Source organism: Camellia sinensis, chromosome 9 (genome assembly GCF_055761805.1).
Source record: "Camellia sinensis isolate YWXY chromosome 9, ASM5576180v1, whole genome shotgun sequence".
NCBI lineage: Eukaryota > Viridiplantae > Streptophyta > Magnoliopsida > Ericales > Theaceae > Camellia > Camellia sinensis.
Genome location: NC_138969.1, coordinates 98975522 through 98997539, shown reverse-complemented (window position 1 = coordinate 98997539; position 22018 = coordinate 98975522). Strand labels below are relative to the sequence as shown.

General features: G+C 37.5%; 1 protein-coding gene across 1 annotated transcript; it reads left to right on the top strand.

Annotated features, from left to right (window-relative positions):
* The first annotated feature begins 9920 nt into the window (after window positions 1–9920).
* On the top strand, window positions 9921–21276 carry LOC114302132 (uncharacterized). The gene is made up of 4 exons (XM_082889247.1): window positions 9921–10020; window positions 19627–19632; window positions 19895–21006; window positions 21112–21276. Exons 1-4 carry the CDS (start codon window positions 9921–9923, stop codon window positions 21274–21276), a joined length of 1383 nt encoding a protein of 460 aa, XP_082745373.1.
* The last annotated feature ends 742 nt before the right edge of the window (window positions 21277–22018 follow it).

Sequence of the window (22018 nt, the reverse complement as noted above, 5' to 3'; positions counted from 1 at the left end):
TCTATACAAAAAAAAAAAAAAAACAAATGTGAAGAAAAAAAATGAGAAAAAATATATACAATAACAAAGTATGTAAAAGAAATTATTAACAATGAACACCGACGTTTGAGTTTGATAACTCTGAGAGCAGCTATGAGAGAATCTTTTCTTGCCACCATTAACGAAACAAAGAGTGAGAGTGAGAGTGAAAGTGAGAGTGAGAGTGATAGTGTGAGTGAGAGTGACAGAGGGAGAGAGAGACAGAAAGACAAATCGAATGAAAGGATAATTTGCGCATCTTAGGGTTTTCATCGTCCATCTTCATCTGGGCCGACTTCTCTAAGTAAGAACTCCCTATACAAAACAAAAATGTGAAGAAGAAAAAAAAGAGAGAAAATATATGTAAAATAACGAAGTATGGAAAAGAAATTATCAACAATGAACATCGACGTTTGAGTTTGATAACTCTGAGAGCAGCCATGAGGGAAGCCTTTCTTGCCACCATCGACGAAACGGAGAGTGAGAGTGAGAGTGACAGAGAGAGAGAAGAGACATATCAAATGAAAGGTTAACTTACGCATCTTAGTGTCTTCATCATCTAACTTCATTTGCGACGTCTTCTCCGAGCAAGAACTCCCTACAAAACAAAAATGTAAAGAAAAAAAATGAGAAAATGTATATAAAATAACGAGGTATGTAAAAGAAATTATTAATAATGAACACAGACATTTGAATTTGATAACTCTGAAAGCAGCCATACGAAAAGCCTTTCTTGCCGCCATTGAAGAAACGGAGAGTGAGAGGGACACAGAGAGAGAGAGACAGATAGACAAATCAAATGAAAGGATAACTTATGCATCTTAGGGATTTTCATCGTCCATCTTCATCTGGGCCGCCTTCTCCAAGCACGAACTCCGTATACAAAACAAAAATGTGAAGAAAAAAAATGAGAAAATATATATCAAATAACAAAGTATGTAAAAGAAATTATTAACAATGAACACTGACGTTTGAGTTTGATAACTATGAGAGCAACCATGAGAGAAGCCTTGCTTGCCGCCATTGACGAAACGGAGAGTGAGAGTGAGAGTGAGAGTGAGAGGGATAGAGAGCGAGAGAGATAGAAAGACAAATCAAACGAAAGGATAACTTACGCATCATAGGGTTTTCATCATCCATCTTTATCTGGGCCGTCTTCTTCGAGCAAGAACTCCCTATACAAAATAAAAATTTTAAGAAAAAAATGAAAAAATATATATAAAATAACAAAGTATGTAAAAGAAATTATTAATAATGAACATCGACGTTTGAGTTTGATAACTCTGATAGCAGCCATGAGGGAAACCTTTCTTGTCACCATTGACGAAACAGAGAGTGGGGGTGAGGGTGAGAGTGAGAGTGACAGAGAGAGAGAGAGAGAGAAAGAGAGACAGAAAGACAAATCAAATGAAAAGATCACTTACGCATCTTAGGGTTTTCATCGTCCATGTTCATCTGGGTCGTCTTCTCCGAGCAAGAACTCCCTATACAAAACAAAAATGCGAAGAAAAAAAATTAGAAAATATATATAAAATAACAAATTATGTAAAACAAATTATTAACATTGAACACCGACGTTTGAGTTTGATAACTCTGAGAGCAGCCATGTGAGAAGCCTTTCTTGCCGCTATTGATGAAACGGAGAGTGCGAGTGGGAGTGAGAGAGAGAGAGAGAGAGAGAGAGGAAGACAAATCAAATGAAAGGATAACTTACGCATCTTAGGGTTTTCATCGTCCATCTTCATCTGGGCCGTCTTCTCCAAGCAAGAACTCCCTAAGCAAGACAAAAATGTGAAGGAAAAAAATGAGAAAAAATATATAAAATAAAAAAATATGTAAAAGAAATTATTAACAATGAACACCGAAGTTTGAATTTGATAACTCTGAGAGCTTCCATGAGAGAAGCCTTTCTTGCCGCCATTGACGAAATGGAGAGTAAGAGTGAGTGAAAATGACAGAGAAAGAGAAGGGACAAATCAAATGAAAGGATAACTTACGCATCTTAGTGTTTTCATCATCTATCTCCATCTGCGACATCTTATCCGAGCAAGAACTCCCTAAACAAAACAAAAATGTGCAGAATAAAATGAGAAAATATATATAAAATAACAAAGTATGCAAAAGAAATTATTAACAATGAACACCGACGTTTGAGTTCGATAACTCTGAGAGCAGCCATGCGAAAAGCCTTTCTTGCCGCCATTGACGAAACTGAGAGTGAGAGTGACAGAGTGAGAGAGAGAGAGAGAGACAGAATGACAAATCAAATGAAAGGATAACTTACGCATCTTAGGTTTTTCATTGTCCATCTTCATTTAGGCCGTCTTCTCCGAGAAAGAACTCCGTATACAAAACAAAAATGTGATGAAAAAAAATAAGAAAAAATATATAAAATAACAAAGTATGTAAAAGAAATTATTAACAATGAGCACCGACGTTTGAGTTTGATAACTCTTAGAGCAACCACGAGAGAAGCCTTTCTTGCTGCCATTGACGAAACGGAGAGTGAGAGTGAGAGTGAAAAAGAGAGAGAGAGAGAGAGAGAGATAGAAAGACAAATCAAATGAAATTATAACTTTCGCATCTTAGGGTTTTCATCGTCAATCTTCATCTGGGTCGTCTTCTCCAAGCAAGAACTCCTTATACAAAATAAAAATGTGAAGAAAAAAATGAGAAAATATATGTAAAATAACAAAGTATGCAAAATAAATTATTAACAATGAATACCGACGTTTGAGTTTGATAACTCAGAGAGCCGCCACGAGAGAAGCCTTTCTTGCCGCCATTGACGAAACGGAGAGTGAGAGTGAGAGAGAGACAGAAAGACAAATAATATGAAAGGATAAATTACGCATCTTAGGGTTTTCACCGTCCATCTTTATCTGGACCGTCTCCTTCGAGCAAGAACTCCCTATACAAAACAAAAATGTGAAGAAAAAAAAATGAGAAAATATAAATAAAACAACAAAGTATGTAAAAGAAATTATTAACAATGAACACCGACATTTGAGTTTGATAACTCTGAGAGCATCCATGAGAAAAGCCTTTCTTGCCACCATTGACGGAACGGAGAGTGCAAGTGAGAGTGAGAGTGAGTGAGAGTGACAGAGAGAGAGAGAGACAGAAAGACAAATCAAATGAAAGGTTAACTTACGCATCTTAGGGTTTTCATCGTCCATCTTCTTCTGGGCTGTTTTCTCCGAGTAAGAACTCCCTATACAAAACAAAAATGGGAAGGAAAAAAATGAGAAAATATATATAAAATAACAAAGTATGTAAAAGAAATTATTAACAATGAACACCGACGTTTGAGTTTGATAACTCTGAGAGCAGCCATGAAAAAAGCCTTTCTTGCCGACATTGACAAAACGGAGAGTGCGAGTGAGAGAGAGAGAGAGAGAGAGACAAAAGACAAATCAAATGAAAGGATAACTTACGCATCTTTGGGTTTTCATCATCCATCTTCATATGGGTCGTCTTCTCCGAGCAAGAACTCCCTAAGCAAAACAAAAATGTAAAGAAAAAAAATGAGAAAATATACAAAAAATAACAAAGTATGTAATAGATATTATTAACAACGAACACCGACGTTTGAGTTTGATAACTCGGTGAGCAGACCTGAGAGAAGCCTTTCTTGCCGCCATTGACGAAACAGAGAGTGAGAGTGAGTGAGAGTGACATAGAGAGAGAGAGAGAGAGAGAGAGAGAGAGAGAGAGAGAAAGACAAATCAAATGAAAGGATAACTTGCGCATCTTTGGGTTTTCATTGTCCATCTTCATCTAGGCCGTCTTCTCTAAGCAAGAAATCCCTATACAAAACAAAAATGTGAAGAAAAAAAATGACAAAATATATATAAAATAAAAAAGTATGTAAAAGAAATTATTAATAATGAACACCGACGTTTGAGTGTGATAACTCTAAGAGCAGCCATGAGAGAAGCCTTTTTGCCGCCATTGACGAAACGGAAACTGAGAGTGAGAGTGAGCGAGAGTGGCAGAGAGAGAGAGAGACACAAATCAAATGAAAGGATAACTTACACATCTTAGGGTTTTCATCGTCCATCTTCATCTGGGACGTCTTCTCCGAGCAAGAAATCTCTCTACAAAACAAAAATGTAATGAAAGAAAATGAGAAAATATATATAAAATAAAATAGAATGTAAAAGAAATTATTAACAATGAACACCGATGTTTAAGTTTGATAACTCTGAGAGTAGACTAGAGAGAAGCCTTTATTGTCGCCATTGCCGAAACGGAAAGTGAGAGTGAGAGTGAGTGAGAGTGACAGAGAGAGAGAGAGACAGAGACAGAAAGACAAATCAAATGAAAGGATAAATTATGCATCATAGTGTTTTCATCGTCAATCTTCATTTGTGCCGTCTTCTCCGAGCAAAAACTCCCTCTACAAAACAAAAATGTGAAAAAAAAAATGAGAAAATATATATAAAATAACAAAGTATGTAAAAGAAATTATTAACAATGAACACCGACGTTTGAGTTTGATAACTCTGAGAGCAGCCATGAGAGAAGCCATTCTTGCCACCATTGTCGAAACGTACAGTGAGAGTGAGAGTGACAAAGAGACAGAGAGACAGAAAGACAAATCAATAGAAAGAATAATTTACACATCTTAGTATTTTCATCGTCCATCTTCATCTAAGCCGTCTTCTCCGAGCAAGAATTTCCTATACAAAACAAAAATGTGAAGAAAAAAAATGAAAAAATACATATAAAATACAAAGTATGTAAAAGAAATTATTAACAATGAATACCGACGTTTGAGTTTGATAACTTTGAGAGCAGCCATGAGAGAAGCCTTTCTCGCCGCTATTGACGAAACAAAGAGTGCGAGTGAGCGTGAGAGTGAGAGTGAGTGTGAGTGAGAGTGACATAGAGAGAGAGAGAGAGAGAGAGAGAGAGAGAGAGATAGACAGAAAGACAAATCAAATGAAAGAATAACTTACGCATCTTAGGGTTTTCATTGTCCATCTTCATCTGAGCCATCTTCTCCGAGCAAGAACTCCCCATACAAAACAAAAATGTGAATGAAAAAACTGAGAAAATATATATAAAATAGCGAAGCATGTAAAAGAAATTATTAACAATGAACACCAACGTTTGAATTTGATAACTCTGAGAGCAGCCATGAGAGAAGCCTTTCTTGCCACCATTGACAAAACGGAGAGTGAGAGTGATAGAGAGAGCGAGAGACAGAAAGACAAATCAAAGGAAAGGATAACTTACGCATCTTTGGGTTTTCATCGTCCATCTTCATCTGGGTCGTCTTCGCCGAGGAAGAACTCCCTATACAAAACAAAAATGTGAAGAAAAAAATGAGAAAATATATATAAAAGAACAAAGTATCTAAAGCATATTATTAATAACGAACACCGACGTTTTAGTTTGATAACTCAGAGAGCAGCCATGAGGGAAGCTTTTCTTGCCGTCATTGATGAAACAGAGACTGAGAGTGAGAGTGAGTGAGAGTGACAAAGAGAGATATAGACAGAAAGACAAATCAAAGGAAAGGATAACTTATGCATCTTAGGGTTTTCATTGTCCATTTTCATCTGGGCCATCTTCTCCGAGCAAGAACTCCCTATAGAAAACAAAAATGTGAAGGAAAAAATGGAGAAAATATAAACAAAAATAACAAAGTATGTAAAAGAAATTAACAACAATGAACACCGACGTTTGAGTTTGATAACCCTGAGAGCAGCCATGAGAGAAGCCTTTCTCGCCGCCATTGACGAAACAGAGAGTGAGAGTGAGAGTGAGAGTGAGAGAGAAGAGAGAGAGAGAGAGAGAGAGAGAGAGAGAGAGAGAGAGAGATAGACAGACAGACAGACAGACAGACAAAGACAAATCAAATGAAAGGATAACTTACGCATCTTAGGGTTTTCATCGTCCATCTTCATCTGTGTCATCTTCTACGAGCAAGAACTCCCTCTAGAAAACAAAAATGTGAAGAAAAAAAATGAGAAAATATATATAAAATAACAAAGCATGTAAAAGAAATTATTAACAATGAACACCGATGTTTGAGTTTGATAACTCTGAGAGCAGCCATGAGAGAAGCCTTTCTTGCCGCCATTAATGAAACGGAGAGTGAGAGTGAGTGAGAGAGAGAGAGAGAGAGAGAGAGAGAGGCAGAAAGACAAATCAAATGGAAGGATAACTTACGCATCTTAGGGTTTTCATCGTCCATCTACATCTGGGCCGTCTTCTCCGAGCAAGAACTCCCTATAATGTAAAAATATGTGCAGAAAAAAAATGAGAAAATGTATATAAAATAAGAAAGTATGTAGAAGAAATTATTAACAATGAACACCGACGTTTGAGTTTGATAACTCTGAGAGCAGCCATAAGAGAAGCCTTTCTTGCCGTCATTGACGAAACAGAGAGTGAGAGTGAGAGTGAGTGTGAGTGACAGAGAGAGAGAGAGACAGAAAGTCAAATCAAATGAAAGGATAACTTATGCATCTTATTGCTTTCGTCGTCCATTTTCATCTGGGCTGTCTTCTCCGAGCAAGAACTCCCTATACAAAACAAAAATGTGAAGAAAAAAAATGAGAAAATATATATAAAATAACAAAGTATGTACAAGAAATTATTAACAATGAACACCGACATTTGAGTTTGATAACTCTGAGAGCAGCCATTTGAAAATCCTTTCTTGCCGCCATTGACGAAACGGATAGTGTGAGTGAGAGTGAGAGTGACACAGAGAGAGAGAGAGAGAGAGAGAGAGAGAGAGAGAGACAGATAGACTAATAAAATGAAACGATAACATACGCATCTTAGGGTTTTCATCGTCCATCTTCATCTGGGCCGTCATCTCCGAGGAGGAAATCCCTATACAAAACAAAACTGTGAAGAAAAAAAATGACAAAATATATAAAAAATAACAAAGCATGTCAAAGAAATTATTAATAATGAACACCGACATTTGAGTTTCATAACTTTGAAAGGGACCATGAGAGAAGCCTTTCTTGACGCTATTGACGAAACGGAAAGTGAGAGTGAGAGTGAGAGTGAGTGAGAGTGACAGAGTGAGAGAGAGAGAGAGAGAAAGACAAATCAAATGAAAGGATAAATTACACATCTTAGTGTTTTCATCGTCCATCTTCATTTGGGTCGTCTTCTCCAAGCAAAAACTCCCTATACAAAAATAAACTTTGAAGAAAAAAAATGAGAAAATATATAGAAAATAAAGAAGAACGTAAAACAAATTATTAACAATGAACACTGACGTTAGAGTTTGATAGCTCTGAGAGCAGCCATGAGAGAAGCCTTTCCTCCCGCCATTGATGAAACGGAGAGTGAGGGTGAGAGTGAGAGTGAGAGAGAGTGAGAGTGACAGAGAGAGAGAGATAGAAAGACAAATCAAAGGAAAGGACAACTTATGCATCTTAGGGTTTTCATCGTCCATCTTCATCTGCGCTGTCTTCTCCGAGCAAGAACTCCCTATACAAAACAAAAATGTGAAGAAAAAAATGAGAAAACATATATAAAATAACAAAGTATGTAAAATAAATTATTAACAATGAACACCGACGCTTTAGTTTGATAATTCTAAGAGCAGCCATGAGAGAAGCCTTTCTTGCCGCCATTGACGAAACGGAGAGTAAAAGTGAGAGTGAGTGAGAGTGACAGAGAGAGGGAGAGAGACAGAAAGACAAATCAAATGAAAGGATAACTTACGCATATTAGGGATTTCATCGACCATCTTCATCTAGGCCGTCTTCTCCAAGCAAAAACTCCCTCTGAAATACAAAAATATGAAGAAAAAAATGAAAAAATATATATAAAATGGCAAAGTATGTAAAAGAAATTATTAACAATGAACACCGACGTTTGAGTTTGATAACTCTGAGAGTAGCCAAGAGAGAAGCCTTTCTTGCCGCCATTAACAAAACGGAGAGCGCGAGGGAGAGTGAGAGAGGGAGAGACAGAAAGACAAATCAAATGAAAGGATAACTTACGCATCTTATGGTTTTCGTCGTCCATCTTCATCTCGGCCGTCTTCTCCGATCAAGAACTCCGTATACAAAACAAAAATGTAAAGAAAAAAAAATGAGAATATATATATAAAATAACAAAGTATGTAAAAGAAATTATTAATAATGAACATCGACGTTTGAGTTTGATAACTTTGAGAGCAGCCATGAGAGAACCTTTTCTTGCGGGCATTGACGAAATAGAGAGTGAGAGTGAGAGTGAGAGTGAGTGAGAGTGACAGAGGGAGACAGAGATAGAAAGACAAATCAAATAAAAGGATAACTTATGCATCTTAGGGTTTTCATCGTCCATCTTCATCTGGGCCAGCTTCTTCGAGCAAAACTCTCTATACAATACAAAAATGTGAAGAAAAAAAATGAAAAAATATATATAAAATAACAAAGTATGTTAACAATGAACACCGACGTTTGAATTTGATAACTTTTAGAGTAGCCATGAGAGGATCCTTTCATTTCGCCATTGACAAAACAGACAGCGCGAGTGAGAGTGAGTGTGAGTGAGAGTGACAGAGAGAGAGAGAGAGAGAGAGAGAGTGAAAGAAAAATCAAATGATAGGATAAATTACGCATCTTAGGGTTTTCATCATCCATCTTCATCTGGGTTGTCTTCTCCAAGCAAGAACTTCCTATACAAAACAAAAATGTGAAGTAAAATATGAGAAAATATAAATAAAATAACAAAGTATGTAAAAGAAATCATTAACAATGAACACCGACGTTTGAGTTTGATAACTCTGAGAGCAGCCATGAAAGAAGTTTTTCTTGTCGCCATTGACGAAACAGAGAGTGAGAGTGAGAGTGAGTGAGAGTGACAGAGGGAAAGAGAGACAAAAAGATAAATCGCATGAAAGGATAACTTACGCATCTTAGGGTTTTCATCGTCCATCTTCATCTGGGCCGTCTACTCCGAACAAGAACACCCAATACAAAACAAAAATGTGAAGAACAAAAATGAGAAAATATATATAAAGTAACAAAGTATGTAAAAGAAATTATAACAATGAACACCGATGTTTGAGCTAGACAACTCTGAGAGTAGCCATGAGAGAAGCCTTTCTTGCTGCCATTGATGAAACGGAGAGTGACAGTGAGACCGACAGAGAGAGAGAGAGAGAGAGAGAGAGACTGAAAGACAAATCAAATGAAATGATAACTTACGCATCTTAGGGTTTTCATCGCCCATCTTCATCTGCGCCGTCTTTTCCCAACAAAAACTCCCTATACAAAACAAAAATTTGAAGAAAAAAATGAGAAAATATATATCTAATAACAAAGTATGTAAAAGAAATTATTAACAAGGAACACCGACGTTTGAGTTTGATAACTCTAAGAGCAGCTATGGGAGAAGCCTTTCTTGCCGCCATTGACGAAACGGAGAGTGCGAGAGAGAGTGAGAGTGAGAGTGAGTGAGAGTGACAGAGATAGAAAGACAAATCAAATGAAAGGGTAACTTACGCATCTTGGGGTTTTCGTTGTCCATCTTCATCTGGGCCGTCTTCTCCGAGCACGAACCCTCTATACAAAACAAATATGTGAAGAAAAAAAAAAAGAGAAAATATATATAAAAGAACAAAGTATGTAAAAGAAATTATTAACAATGAACACCGACATTTGAGTTTTATAACTTTGAAAATAGCCAGGAGAGAAACGTTTCTTGCCGCCATTGACGAAACAGAGAGCGATAGTGAGAGTAACAGAGACAGAGAGACAGAAAGACAAATCAAATGAATGGGCAACTTACGGATCTTCGGGTTTTCATCGTCCATCATCATTTGGGCCCTCTTCTCCGAGTAAGAACTCCTTATACAAAATAAAAATGTGAAGAAAAAAAATGAAAAAGTATGTTTAAAATAACAAAGTATCTAAAAGAAATTATTAACAATGAACCCCGACGTTTTAGTTTTGACAACTTTGAGAGCAGCCATGAGAAAAGCCTTTCTTGTCACCATTGATGAAATGGAGAGTGCGAATGAGAGTGAGGGTGAGTGAGAGTGACATAGAGAGAGAGAGAGAGTGACAGAAAGACAAATCAAATGAAAGGATAACTTTCGCATCTTAGGGCTTTCATCGTCCATCTTCATCTGGGCCGTCTTCTCCGAGCAAGAACTCCCTATACAAAACAAAAATGCGAAGAAAAAAAATAAGAAAACATATATAAAATAACAAAGTATGTGAAAAAAATTGTTGACAATGAACACCGACGTTTGAGTTTGATAACTCTGAGAGCAGCCATGAGAGAAGTGTTTCTTGCCGCCATTGACGAAACGAAGAGGGAGAGTGAGAGTGAGAGTGAGTGAGAGTGATAGAGAGAGAGATAGACAGAAAGACAAATAAAATGAAAGGATAACTTACGCATCTTGGGTTTTCATCGTCCATCAACATCTGGGCCGTCTTCTCCGAGCAAGAACTCCCTATACAAAACATAAATTTGAAGAAAAAAAAAGGAAAAATATATATAAAATAACAAAGTATGTAAAAGAAATTATTAACAACGAACACAGACGTTTTAGTTTGATAACTTTGAGAGCAGCCATGAGAGAAGCCTTTCTTGCCGCCATAGACGAAACCGAGAGTGAGAGTGACAGAGAGAGAGTAAGAGGCAGAAAAGCAAATCAAACAAAAGGATAACTTACGCATCTTAGTATTTTTATCGTCTATCTTCATCTACGTCGTCTTCTCTGAGCAAGAACTCCTTATACAAACAAAAATGTAAGAAAAAAAATGAGAAAATATATAAAAAATAAAAAAGTATGTAAAAGAAATTATTAACAAAGAACACCGACGTTTGAGTTCGATAACTCTGAGAGCAGCCATGAGAAAAGCCTTTCTAGCTGCCATTGACGAAACGGAGAGTGAGAGTGATAGAGAAAGAGAGAGACAGAAAGACAAATCAAATGAAAGGATAACTTACGCATCTTGGGTTTTCATTGTCCATCTTTATCCGGGCCGTCTTCTCCGAGGAAGAACTCCCTATACAAAACAAAAATTTGAAGAAAAAAAATGAGAAAATATATATAAAATAACAAAGTATGTAAATGAAATTATTAACAATGAACACCGACCTTTGAGTTTGATAACTCCGAGAGCAACCTTGAGAGAGGCCTTTCTTGCCGCCATTGACGAAATGGAGAGTGAGAGTTAGAGTGAGTGAGAGTGACAGAGAGTGAGAGAGACAGAAAGACAAATCAAATGAATGGATAACTTACGCATCTTAGGGTTTTCATTGTCCATCATCACCTGGGCCGTCTTCTTCGAGCAATAACTCCCTATAAAAAATTAAAATGTGAAGAAAAAAATGAGAATATATATATATATATATATAATAACAAAGTATGTAAAAGAAATTATTAACAATGAACTCCGACGTTTGAGTTTTATAACTCTGAGAGCAGCTATCAGAGAAACCTTTCTTGCCACCATTGATGAAACGGAGAGTGAGAGTGACAGAGAGATGGAGAGACAGAAAGACAAATCAAATGAAAGGATAACTTACGCATCTTAGGGTTTCCATCATTCATCTTCTTCTGGGCTGTCTTCTCCGAGAAAGAAATCTGTATACAAATCCAAAATTTGAAGAAAAAAAAAATATATATATATATATATATATATATAAAATAACAAAGTATGTAAAAGAAATTATTAACAATGAACACTGACGTTTGAGTTTGATAACTCTGAGAGCAACCATGAGTGAAGCCTTTCTTGCCGCCAATGATGAAACGGAGAGTGAGTGTGAGAGTGAGTGAGGGTGACACACAGAGAGAGAGAGAGAGAGAGAGAGAGAGAGAGACAGAAAGACAAATCAAATGAAAGGATAACTTACGCATCTTAGGGTTTTAATCGTCCATCTTCATCTGGGCGGTTTTCTTCGAGCAAAAACTCCCTATACAAAACAAAAATGTGAAGAAAAAAATTGAGAAAATATATATAAAATAACAAAGTATGTAAAAGAAATTATTAACAATGAACAACGATGTTTGAGTTTGATAACTCTGAGAGCAGCCACGAGAGAAGCCTTTCTTGCCGCCATTGATGAAACGAAGAATGAGAGTGACAAAGAGAGAGACAGACCGAAAGACAAATCAAATGAAAGGATAACTTACGCATCTTAGGGTTTTCATCGTCCATCTTTATCTGGGCTGTCTTCTCCGAGCAAGAACTCCCTATACAAAACAAAAATGTGAAGACAAAAATGAGAAAATATATATAAAATAACAAAGTATGTAAAAGAAATTATTAACGATGAATACCGACGTTTCAGTTTGATAACTATGAGAGCAGCCATGAGAGAGGCCTTTCTTGCCACCATTGACGAAACAGAGAGTGAGAGTGAGCGAGTGTGATAGAAAGAGAGGGAGAGAGATAGAAAGACAAATCAAACGAAAGGATAACTTATGCATCTTAGGGTTTTCATCATCCATCTTCATCTGGGCCGTCTTCTCCGAGCATGAAATCCCTATACAAAACAAAAATGTGAAAAAAAAAAGAAAATATATATAAAATAACAAAGTATGTGAAAAAATGATTAACAATGAACACCGATGTTTGAGTTTGATAACTCTGAGAGCAGCCTCGAGAGAAGCCTTTATTGCCACCATTGACGAAACGGAAAGTGAAAGTGAGAGTGACTGAGAGTGACATAGAGAGAGAGAGACAGAAAGACAAATCAAATGAAAGGATAAATTATGCACCTTAGTGTTTTCATCGTCCATCTTCTTCTGAATCGTCTTCTCTTAGCATGAACTCCCAATAGAAAACAAAAATGGGAAGAAAAAAAATGAGAAAATATATATAAAATAATAAAGTATGTAAAAGAAATTATTAACAATGAACACCAACATTTGAGTTTGATAACTCTGAGAGGAGCCATGAAAGAAGCCTTTCTTGCCACCAATGACGAAACGGAGAGTGAGATTGAGAGTGAGAGCTAGAGAGAGTGAGAGTGAGAGTGAGAGTGAGACTGAGAGTGACAAAGAGAGAGAGAGAGAAAGAGAGAGAGAGAGAGAGAGAGAGTCAGAAAGACAAATCAAAGGAAAGGATAACTTATGTATCTTAGGGTTTTCATCGTACATCTTTATCTGGGCCGTCTTCTCCGCGCAAGAACTCCCTATACAAAACAAAAATGTGCAGAAAAAAATGAGAAAATATATACAAAATAACAAAGTATGTAAAAGAAATTATTAACAATGAACCCCAACGTTTGTGTCTGATAACTCTGAGAGCAGCCATGAGGGAAGCCTTTCTTGCCACCATTGATGAAACGGAGACTGAGAGTGGGAGTGAGTAAGAGCGACAGAGAGAGAGAGAGAGAGAGAGAGAGAGACAGAAAGACAAATCAAATGAAAGGATAACTTACGCTTCTTAGGGTTTTCATTGTCCATCTTTATCTAGGCCGTCTTCTCCGAGCAAGAACTCGCTATACAAAACAAAAATGTGAAGAAAAAAATTTAGAAAAAATATAGAAAATAACAAAGTATGTAAAAGAAATTATTAACAATGAACGACGACGTTTGAGCTTGATAACTCTGAGAACAGCCGTGAGAAAAACCTTTCTTGCTGCCATTGAGGAAACGGAGAGTGAGAGAGAGAGAGGGAGAGAGCCCCAAAGACAACTCAAATGAAAGGATAACTTACGCATCTTGGGGTTTCATCGTCCATCTTCATCTTTTGGGCCGTCTTCTCCGAGCAAGAACTCCCTATACAAAACAAAAATGTGTAAAAAAAAATGATAAAATGTATATAAAATAACAAAGTATGTAAAAGAAATTATTAACAATGAACACCAACGTTTGAGTTTGATAACTCTGAGAGCAGCCTTGAGGGAAGCCTTTCTTGCCACCATTGATGAAACGGAGAGTGAGAGTGGGAGTGAGTGAGAGTGACACAGAGAGAGAGAGAGAGAGAGACAGAAAGACAAATCAAATAAAAGGATAACTTACGCATCTTAGGGTTTTCCTCGTCCATCTTCATCTGGGCCGTCTTCTCCGAGCAAGAACTCGCTATACAAAACAAAAATGTGAAGGAAAAAATTGAAAAAATATATATAAAATAACAATGTATGTAAAAGAAATTATTAACAATGAACAGCGACGTTTTAGTTTGATAACTCTGAGAGCAGCCATGAGAAAAGCCTTTCTTTCCGCCATTGATGAAACGGCGAGAGAGAGAGAGAGAGAGAGAGAGAGAGAGAGAAAGACCGAAATATAAATCAAATGAAAGGATAACTTATGTATTTTTGGGTTTTCATCGTCCATCTTCATCTGGGCCGTCTTCTCCGAGCAAGAACTCCCTATATAAAATAAAAATGTGGAGAATAAAATGAGAAAATATATATAAAATAACAAAGTATGTAAAAAAATTATTAACAATGAACACCATTGTTTGAGTTTGATAACTTTGAGACCAGCCGTGAGGGAAGTCTTTCTTGCCACCAATGATGAAACGGAGAGTGAAAGTGGGAGTGAGTGAGAGTGACAGAGAGAGAGAGAGAGAGAGAGAGAGAGAGACGGAAAGATAAATCAAATGAAAGGATAACTTACGCATCTAAGGGTTTTTATCGTCCATCATCATCTGGGCCATCTTCCTCGAGCAAGAACTCGCTATACAAAACAAAAATGTGAACAAAAAAATTGGGAAAATATATAAAAAATAACAAAATATGTAAAAGAAATTATTAACAATGAACAACGACGTTTGAGTTTGATAACTCTGAGAACAACCATGAGAAAAGCCTTTCTTGCCGCCATTGACGAAACGGACGGTGAGAGTGAGAGTGAGAGTAAGAGTGAGAGAGAGAGAGAGAGAGAGAGAGAGAGAGAGACCGAAAGACAAATCAAAGGAAAGGATAACTTACGTATCTTAGGGTTTTGATCGTCCAACATTATCTGGGCTGTCTTCTCCGAGCAAGAACTCCCTATACAAAGCAAAAATGTGTAGAAAAAGATGAGAAAATATATATAAAATAACAAAGTATGTAAAAGAAATTATTAACAATGAACACGAACGTTTGAGTTTGATAACTCTGATAGCAGCCATGAGGGAAGCCTTTCTTGCCACCGTTGATGAAACAGAGAGTGAGAGTGGGAGTTAGTGAGAGTGATAGAGAGAGAGAAAGAGAGAGAGAGACAGAAAGGCAAATCAAATGAAAAGATAACTTACGCATCTTAGGGTTTGCATTGTCCATCTTCATTTGGGCCGTCTTCTCCGAGCAAGAACTCGCTACACAAAACAAAAATGTGACGAAAAAAATTGGGAAAATATATATAAAATAACAAAGTATGTAAAAGAAATTATTAACAATGAACAACGACGTTTGAGTTTGATAACTCTGAGAACAGCGATGAGAAAAGCCTTTCTTGCCACCATTGACGAAACGGAGAGTGAGAGTGAGAATGAGAGAGAGTGAGAGAGATTGAAAGACAAATTAAATGAAAGGATAACTTATGCATCTTAGGGTTTTCATCGTCCATCTTCACCTGGGCCGTCTTCTCCGAGCAAGAACTCCATATACAAAACAAAAATGTGTAGAAAAAAATGATAAAATATATATAAAATAACAAAGTACGTAAAAGAAATTATTAAAAATGAACACCATTGTTTGAGTTTGATAACTCTGAGAGCAGCCATGAGGGAAGCTTTTCTTGCCACCATTGATGAAATAGAGAGTCAGAGTGGGAGTGAGTGAGAGCGACATAGAGAGAGAGGGAGAGAGAGAGAGAGAGAGAGAGACCGAAAGACAAATCAAATGAAAGGATAACTTATGCATCTTAGGGTTTTCATAGTGCTTCTTCATCTGGGCCGTCTTCTCCGAGCAAGAACTCGCTATACAAAACAAAAATGTGAAGAAAAAAATTGAGAAAATATATATAAAATAACAAAGTATGTAAAAGAAATTACTAAATATGAACAACAACGTTTGAGTTTGATAACTCTGAGAACAGCCATGAGAAAAGCCTTTCTTGCCACCATTGACAAAACGGAGAGTGAGAGAGAGAGAGAGAGAGAGACCGAAAGACCAATCAAAGGAAAGGATAACTTACGTATTTTAGGGTTTCATCGTCCATCTTTATCTAAGTCGTCTTCTCTGAGCAAGAACTCCCTATACAAAACAAAAATGTGCAGAAAAAAAATGAGAAAATACATATAAAATAACAAAGTATGTAAAAAAAATTATTAACAATGAACACCAACGTTTGAGTTTGATAACTCTGAGAGCAGCCATGAGGGAAGCTTTTCTTGCCACCATTGATGAAACAGAGAGTGAGAGTGAGAGTGAGTGAGAGTGACAGAGACAAAAAGAAAAATCAAATTGAAGGATAACTTAGGCATCTTAGGGTTTTCATTGTCCACCATCATCTGGGCCGTCTTCTCCGAGCAAGAACTGGCTATACAAAACAAAAATGTGAAGAAAAAAATTGAGAATATATATATATATATATAATAACAAAGTATGTAAAAGAAATTATTAACAATGAACAACGACGTTTGAGCTTGATAACTCTGAGAACAGCCATGAGAAAAGCCTTTCTTGCCGCCATTGACGAAACGGGGAGTGAGAGTGTGTGTGTGTGTGAGAGAGAGAGAGAGAGAGAGAGAGAGAGAGAGACCGAAAGAAAAATCAAACGAATGGATAACTTACGCATCTTATGGTTTTCTTCGTCCATCTTCATCTGGGCCTTATTCTTCGAGGAAGAACTCCCTATATAAAGCAAAAATGTGAAGAAAAAAAATGAGAATATATATAAAATAACAAAGTGTGTAAAAGAAATTATTAACAATGAACACCGATGTTTGAGTTTGATACTCTGAGAGCGGAGAAGCCTTTATTGACGCCATTGGCAAAACGGAAAGTGAGAGTGAGAGTGACTGAGAGTGATAGTGCAATAACCCGACCCTCGTACATGTTTCTGATATATTGTCAGTCCTTATTTTGCGCTTTTTACTGTTTACTGTGAAATCTCATGAGAAATTACGGTTAAGTAAATGAAATCCATGCTTAAGGATGTCTATTTGTTTAACAAGAAAAGTATCTGTTATATCTAAAACGTTTGAATTAGAAATTGGAAGCCTTAGGGGCTTAATTATCTGAAATTGACTTTATATATGCGATCAGCATAATTTTTATGTAATATTAAGCATGTTTACGAAATTTCAATTTCGGAATGATTAAACGATTGGATTTTGTCTTATGTGCCTTATATATGTTTTCTTTATGTATGTCTATATATGTCTCTAAGTGTATTATTGAGTTAAGACTCAAGAACCTTTCCATCCAAAATCTCCTGGGAGAGGAAAATAGAGGGTGTGAAGAAAAAGAAGGGGGGGGGAAAGAAATTCATCAAAGAAGATTGTCAAATTAAAGAAAGTTGTGGAATTTAATTCAAGGTAAGCTCCATCCAACCTATTTAACCTTCACTTGGACTTAAGGAAGGGTGATTTCTTGTTTTGACAACTTAGGGTTTGTATTATGTATGATTTATGGTTGATTAAAGAAGGTTTCTTATCAATTGGTTGTTTTGCCACCTAATTTAGGTGTTATGCGAAAGTCACACTTCAATCTTTGGTTTATGCCAACCCCATGAAAGTATATATGTGCAAGATGTTATGTTTTAGAGTGATTAAGCTTCTAATCATGTTTATTTTGTGGTATTCAAATGATAATTCATGTTATAGTGAAGTTGGGTCAATATATTGCATTAATTTCATCTTGATTTGCATGTATAATGAAGTGGTGTTGCTAAATTTTGAGTTGAAATCGAACTGCCCCAAAACAGGGACACGGACGCTCGAGCGGAAAAGAAGAAAAAATTATTTGTTTTGTTTTGCGTGCTCGATCCTCTATTATTTTTAGATTATTTTTTTGATGCTCTTAAAATGACTGTAAATTCATTGGGAGCGTAATGACTCAGAAACTAATTTAACAAGGAAAAAGAAAGAACTAATGTACAAGTTTTGAATGTGTGCAGGACACACTCCGGGAGGAAGTAGCACGTCATCACAACACTGTGAGTAGTAGTACTATTATACGCTTTACATATAGCTAATGCTTGTCATTGGCACTTGTTCATGTACGATATGCAACTATGTTCATATTTTAACGTATGTACCTAAAGAAATGGGAAAGATGAAATACTTTCATTTTATAAGACTATGGGCCCATAACCATGCAGTATAAGTTATTATGATATGAAACAAAGTGCTACACGGAACTATGTGCTACGATGTGAGTCACCTCTAGAACCCGTGTGAGTCACCTCTTGAGTTCATACAAGGATATACAAGGGCTTAATGCCAAATTATCCAAGGGCTCTATGCCACTTTATTCAAGGGCCTCATGCCATCATGTTTAAGGGCCTCGCGCCACCATGTTTAAGGGCTTTGTGCCACCATGTTTAAGGGCTTTATGCCACCATGATTAAGGGGTTATGCCACACCATTCAAGGGCTTTAAGCCAAAACGTTGTATTCAAGCCAATATGTTCCAAGATAGGGCTTGAGACCATTATGAAGTAATACAGACTCAGACTAACTATGTGGACTTTGCATTTGTATGCTTAAGTACATGTGTTGAAGCTTTGGATGTACATGTGTTGAGGCTTTGGATATCAGGTTGGAGCTGTAATTTAAATTTTAGAATTTCAGAATTTGCATGGTAAGCTCGAGCGGGGGAAGACCCGCTCAAGCATGAAAATCGACCTCCTAGTATTTTTTGTTAAATTGTATAGTCCGCTCGAGCGGCCAAAGTGGCGCTCGAGCGGAGACCCATTTTCAGAACAATTTAGAAAGCTACATTTAGTTCATATTCCTCTCCTCATCTCTTTCCAAAGCATTTTAGACATGACGTATGACTCATTAAAGGTTGACAAGCTACGAATCTATATGTGTTTACATATTATGTTTCAAGTTAAGCATCGCTTTATTAAAGTATTACTATTCACTGAGCTTGGCTCACCCTCTGTTATGTCTGTTTCTGTAGGTAACCAACCAGGAGGTCAGTCCTAACCCAGGACGTCCATTTCCTTTTGTCAACCTTTATGAGTCCAGGCAGTAGGCGAGATTACTTATTTTTGTGAAGCTTTGCTAAGATGTTGACTTGTATTTTGATTACTCATGTAAGGTTGAATGTACATAACTTTAATGTTTTTGTATATGGCCGATCATAGGGCTGTGACTGTATATATATATATATATATATGACTGATGCTCGAGGTATAATTTTGACTTGTATTGTATATGATGCATTTGATCCTGGCATATTAGAGGTAGCTCAATGGAGTTTCTTATATTATGTTAAATCTTAGTGCTTCCGTTAAGGCCCCGTTTGCTATGTATATTCAATTATTTACCCGTTTCTGAATGAGTCATGCCCAAACTTTTAGGGGTGAGTTTGGGGCGTGACAAGCGGTATCAGAGCATGAGATGCTATCCCACACACGGATCCATTGAGCTCTAGGGTGTCTAGAAAAGATTTAGGCAGCATGCATGACATCCTGTAAGTATAGGAGACGATTGATGGCAACGTCAAGTGTACTCTGATAATGTTAACACTATTGAATTATGTCTATTGTATAAAATTGATTGTTATGTAGGTGATGGTGAGAACAAGGGCAGAAGATCCGGAAGATGCTACTTTTGCACGATTGGATAGGATGGAAAGAATGATTATGGAAATGGCGGAGACCCTACGGCAACAACAACAACAACCGCCACCGCCACTGGTACCTCCACCGGCAGTACAAGATTGTCATGCTGAAGACCGGACCATCACCCTGACCAAGGAGTTTAAAAAGATGAAACCGCCGTCCTTCAAAGGTGGAATAGAACTAATGAAAGCTGAAGCATGGGTGTTGGGAATAGAGAAGTTATTTGAAGTCTTTCCTTGTACCGAAGCTCAGAAGGTGCAATTGGCTGCCTTTACTTTTGAGGATGAGGCACGGAGATGGTGGATGCTCACGAGAACTATACATCAAGGATTGACATGGGATAGGTTCTTGGAGATATTTTATGATAAATATTTCCCACAAAGTATGCGAGATAAAAAGGTGACTGAATTCGAAACTCTTAGGCAAAGGAACAAGACTGTTGCTGAGTATGAAGCCCAATTTGCCGAGTTGGCTCGGTTCGCACCTCACATGGTGGACACGGACTATAAGAAGGCGCAAAAATTTGAAGGGGGATTACGGGGTGCTATTCTGGATCGAGTTAATATGTTGAAGCTACCTACCTATGTAGAGGTGTTGGAGAGGGCCGTTATAGCAGAAGGGAATATTGCTGCCCAAAACCGAATTACTGAATGGAAGGGGAAAAGGCAAAACAGTCAATGGTCGAAGGGGGTAACGGCTCCACCAAATAAGAAACAAAATTCAGGGACTTCTAATGTATCTACCCCTAGGCAAGATTCAATTCCCGTATGTGTGGAGTGTGGAAAGAAACACCGTGGGATATGCTATCGGAAGTCTGGAGCCTGCTTCCAGTGTGGAAAAACGGGTCATATTATAAGGGATTGCCTTCAGAGGAAGCAACAAATCAGTTCAGCGGGGTCTGCACCAACTACCAACACCAAAGCACCGGTCAAAGCTACTAATAATAAAGACACCACGAGACAAGGTGGGGTGTTTGCATTAGTTCCGGGAGATGTGCAAAAGGCGGCAACAGTGGTGTCAGGTACATTTATGGTTCACGGTCATTCTGCTTGTGTATTGTTTGATTCTGGCTCTACCCATTTTTTTGTGTCAAAATTATTTGCTCCTAATTTAGATAAAACAGAGGAAGTACTATCTTATATGCTGTGTGTGTCTTCACCTTTGGGGGATTCTATGATTTGTACCTCGATATATGTTGCTTGTGAACTTCACCTTGGGGATATTCGGGTACACGCTAACTTGTTACCTCTCGATATGATGTATTTTGATATTGTACTGGGAATGGACTGGCTGAGTGGTGCAACTATAAACTGTTTGACGAAGCAAGTTAGTTTCCACCCTCCGGGTCAAGCAGAATTTACATTTCAGGGATAGGAGGTGACTTCTCCACCATATTTGATTTCTGCAACAAAGGCTTGTAGGTTAATTCAGAAAGGGTGTCAAGGGTATTTGTGTAGTGTTGTGGAAGAGCAAGTGGTGAATGGAGGTACTGACACAATTCCAGTTGTTCGTGAATTTCCGGACATATTTCCAGAAGAGTTGCCAGGGCAATTGATAGACCGGGAAATTGAGTTTACAATCGAAGTGGCACCGTGAACCCAACCCATCTCGAAGACTCTATATAGAATGTCACCAGTTGAGATGAAGGAATTGAAAATTCAATTGCAAGATTTACTGGACAAGGGATTCATCCGTCCGAGTGTGTCTCTGTGGGGGGCACTAGTTCTCTTTGTGAAGAAGAAAGATGGAACACTCCGGCTTTGTGTCGATTACAGGGAACTTAATAAGGTAACAATAAAAAATAAGTACCCATTACCAAGGATCGATGACTTATTTGATCAGCTTCAGGGAGCACAAGTCTTTTCTAAAATCGATCTACAGTCTGGATACCATCAATTAAAAGTCAAGGCTAGTGATGTTGAGAAGACTGCTTTTCGAACCCGGTACGGGCATTATGAATTTTTGGTTATGCCCTTCAGAGTTACTAACGCCCCAGCAGCCTTTATGGATTTGATGAACCGTGTCTTCAAGCCCTATTGGATGAATTTGTGGTGGTCTTTATTGATGATATTCTAATCTATTCAGAGAATGCAGAAGCTCATGAGAATCATCTTCGCCTGATCCTCTCCGGGAAGAGAAATTGTACGCAAAGCTGAAGAAATGTGAATTTTGGCTACTAGAGGTGGCATTTCTGGGGCATGTTATCACCAAAGAAGGGATTTCTGTTGATCCACACAAGATTGTGGCAATCGTGAATTGGCCAACTCCCACTAATGTGACTGAAGTGCGTAGTTTTATGGGGTTAGCCGGCTATTACAGACGGTTTGTACAAGATTTT

What these genes read in the sequence shown, in the direction of transcription:
- LOC114302132 (XM_082889247.1), top strand. Translation starts at nt 9,921, where the DNA reads ATGAACCCCGACGTTTTAGTTTTGACAACTTTGAGAGCAGCCATGAGA. An exon ending in TAAACTGTTTGACGAAGCAA is followed by an intron (nt 21,007 to 21,111) that starts GTTAGTTTCCAC and finishes AGGTTAATTCAG; the next exon opens with AAAGGGTGTCAAGGGTATTT.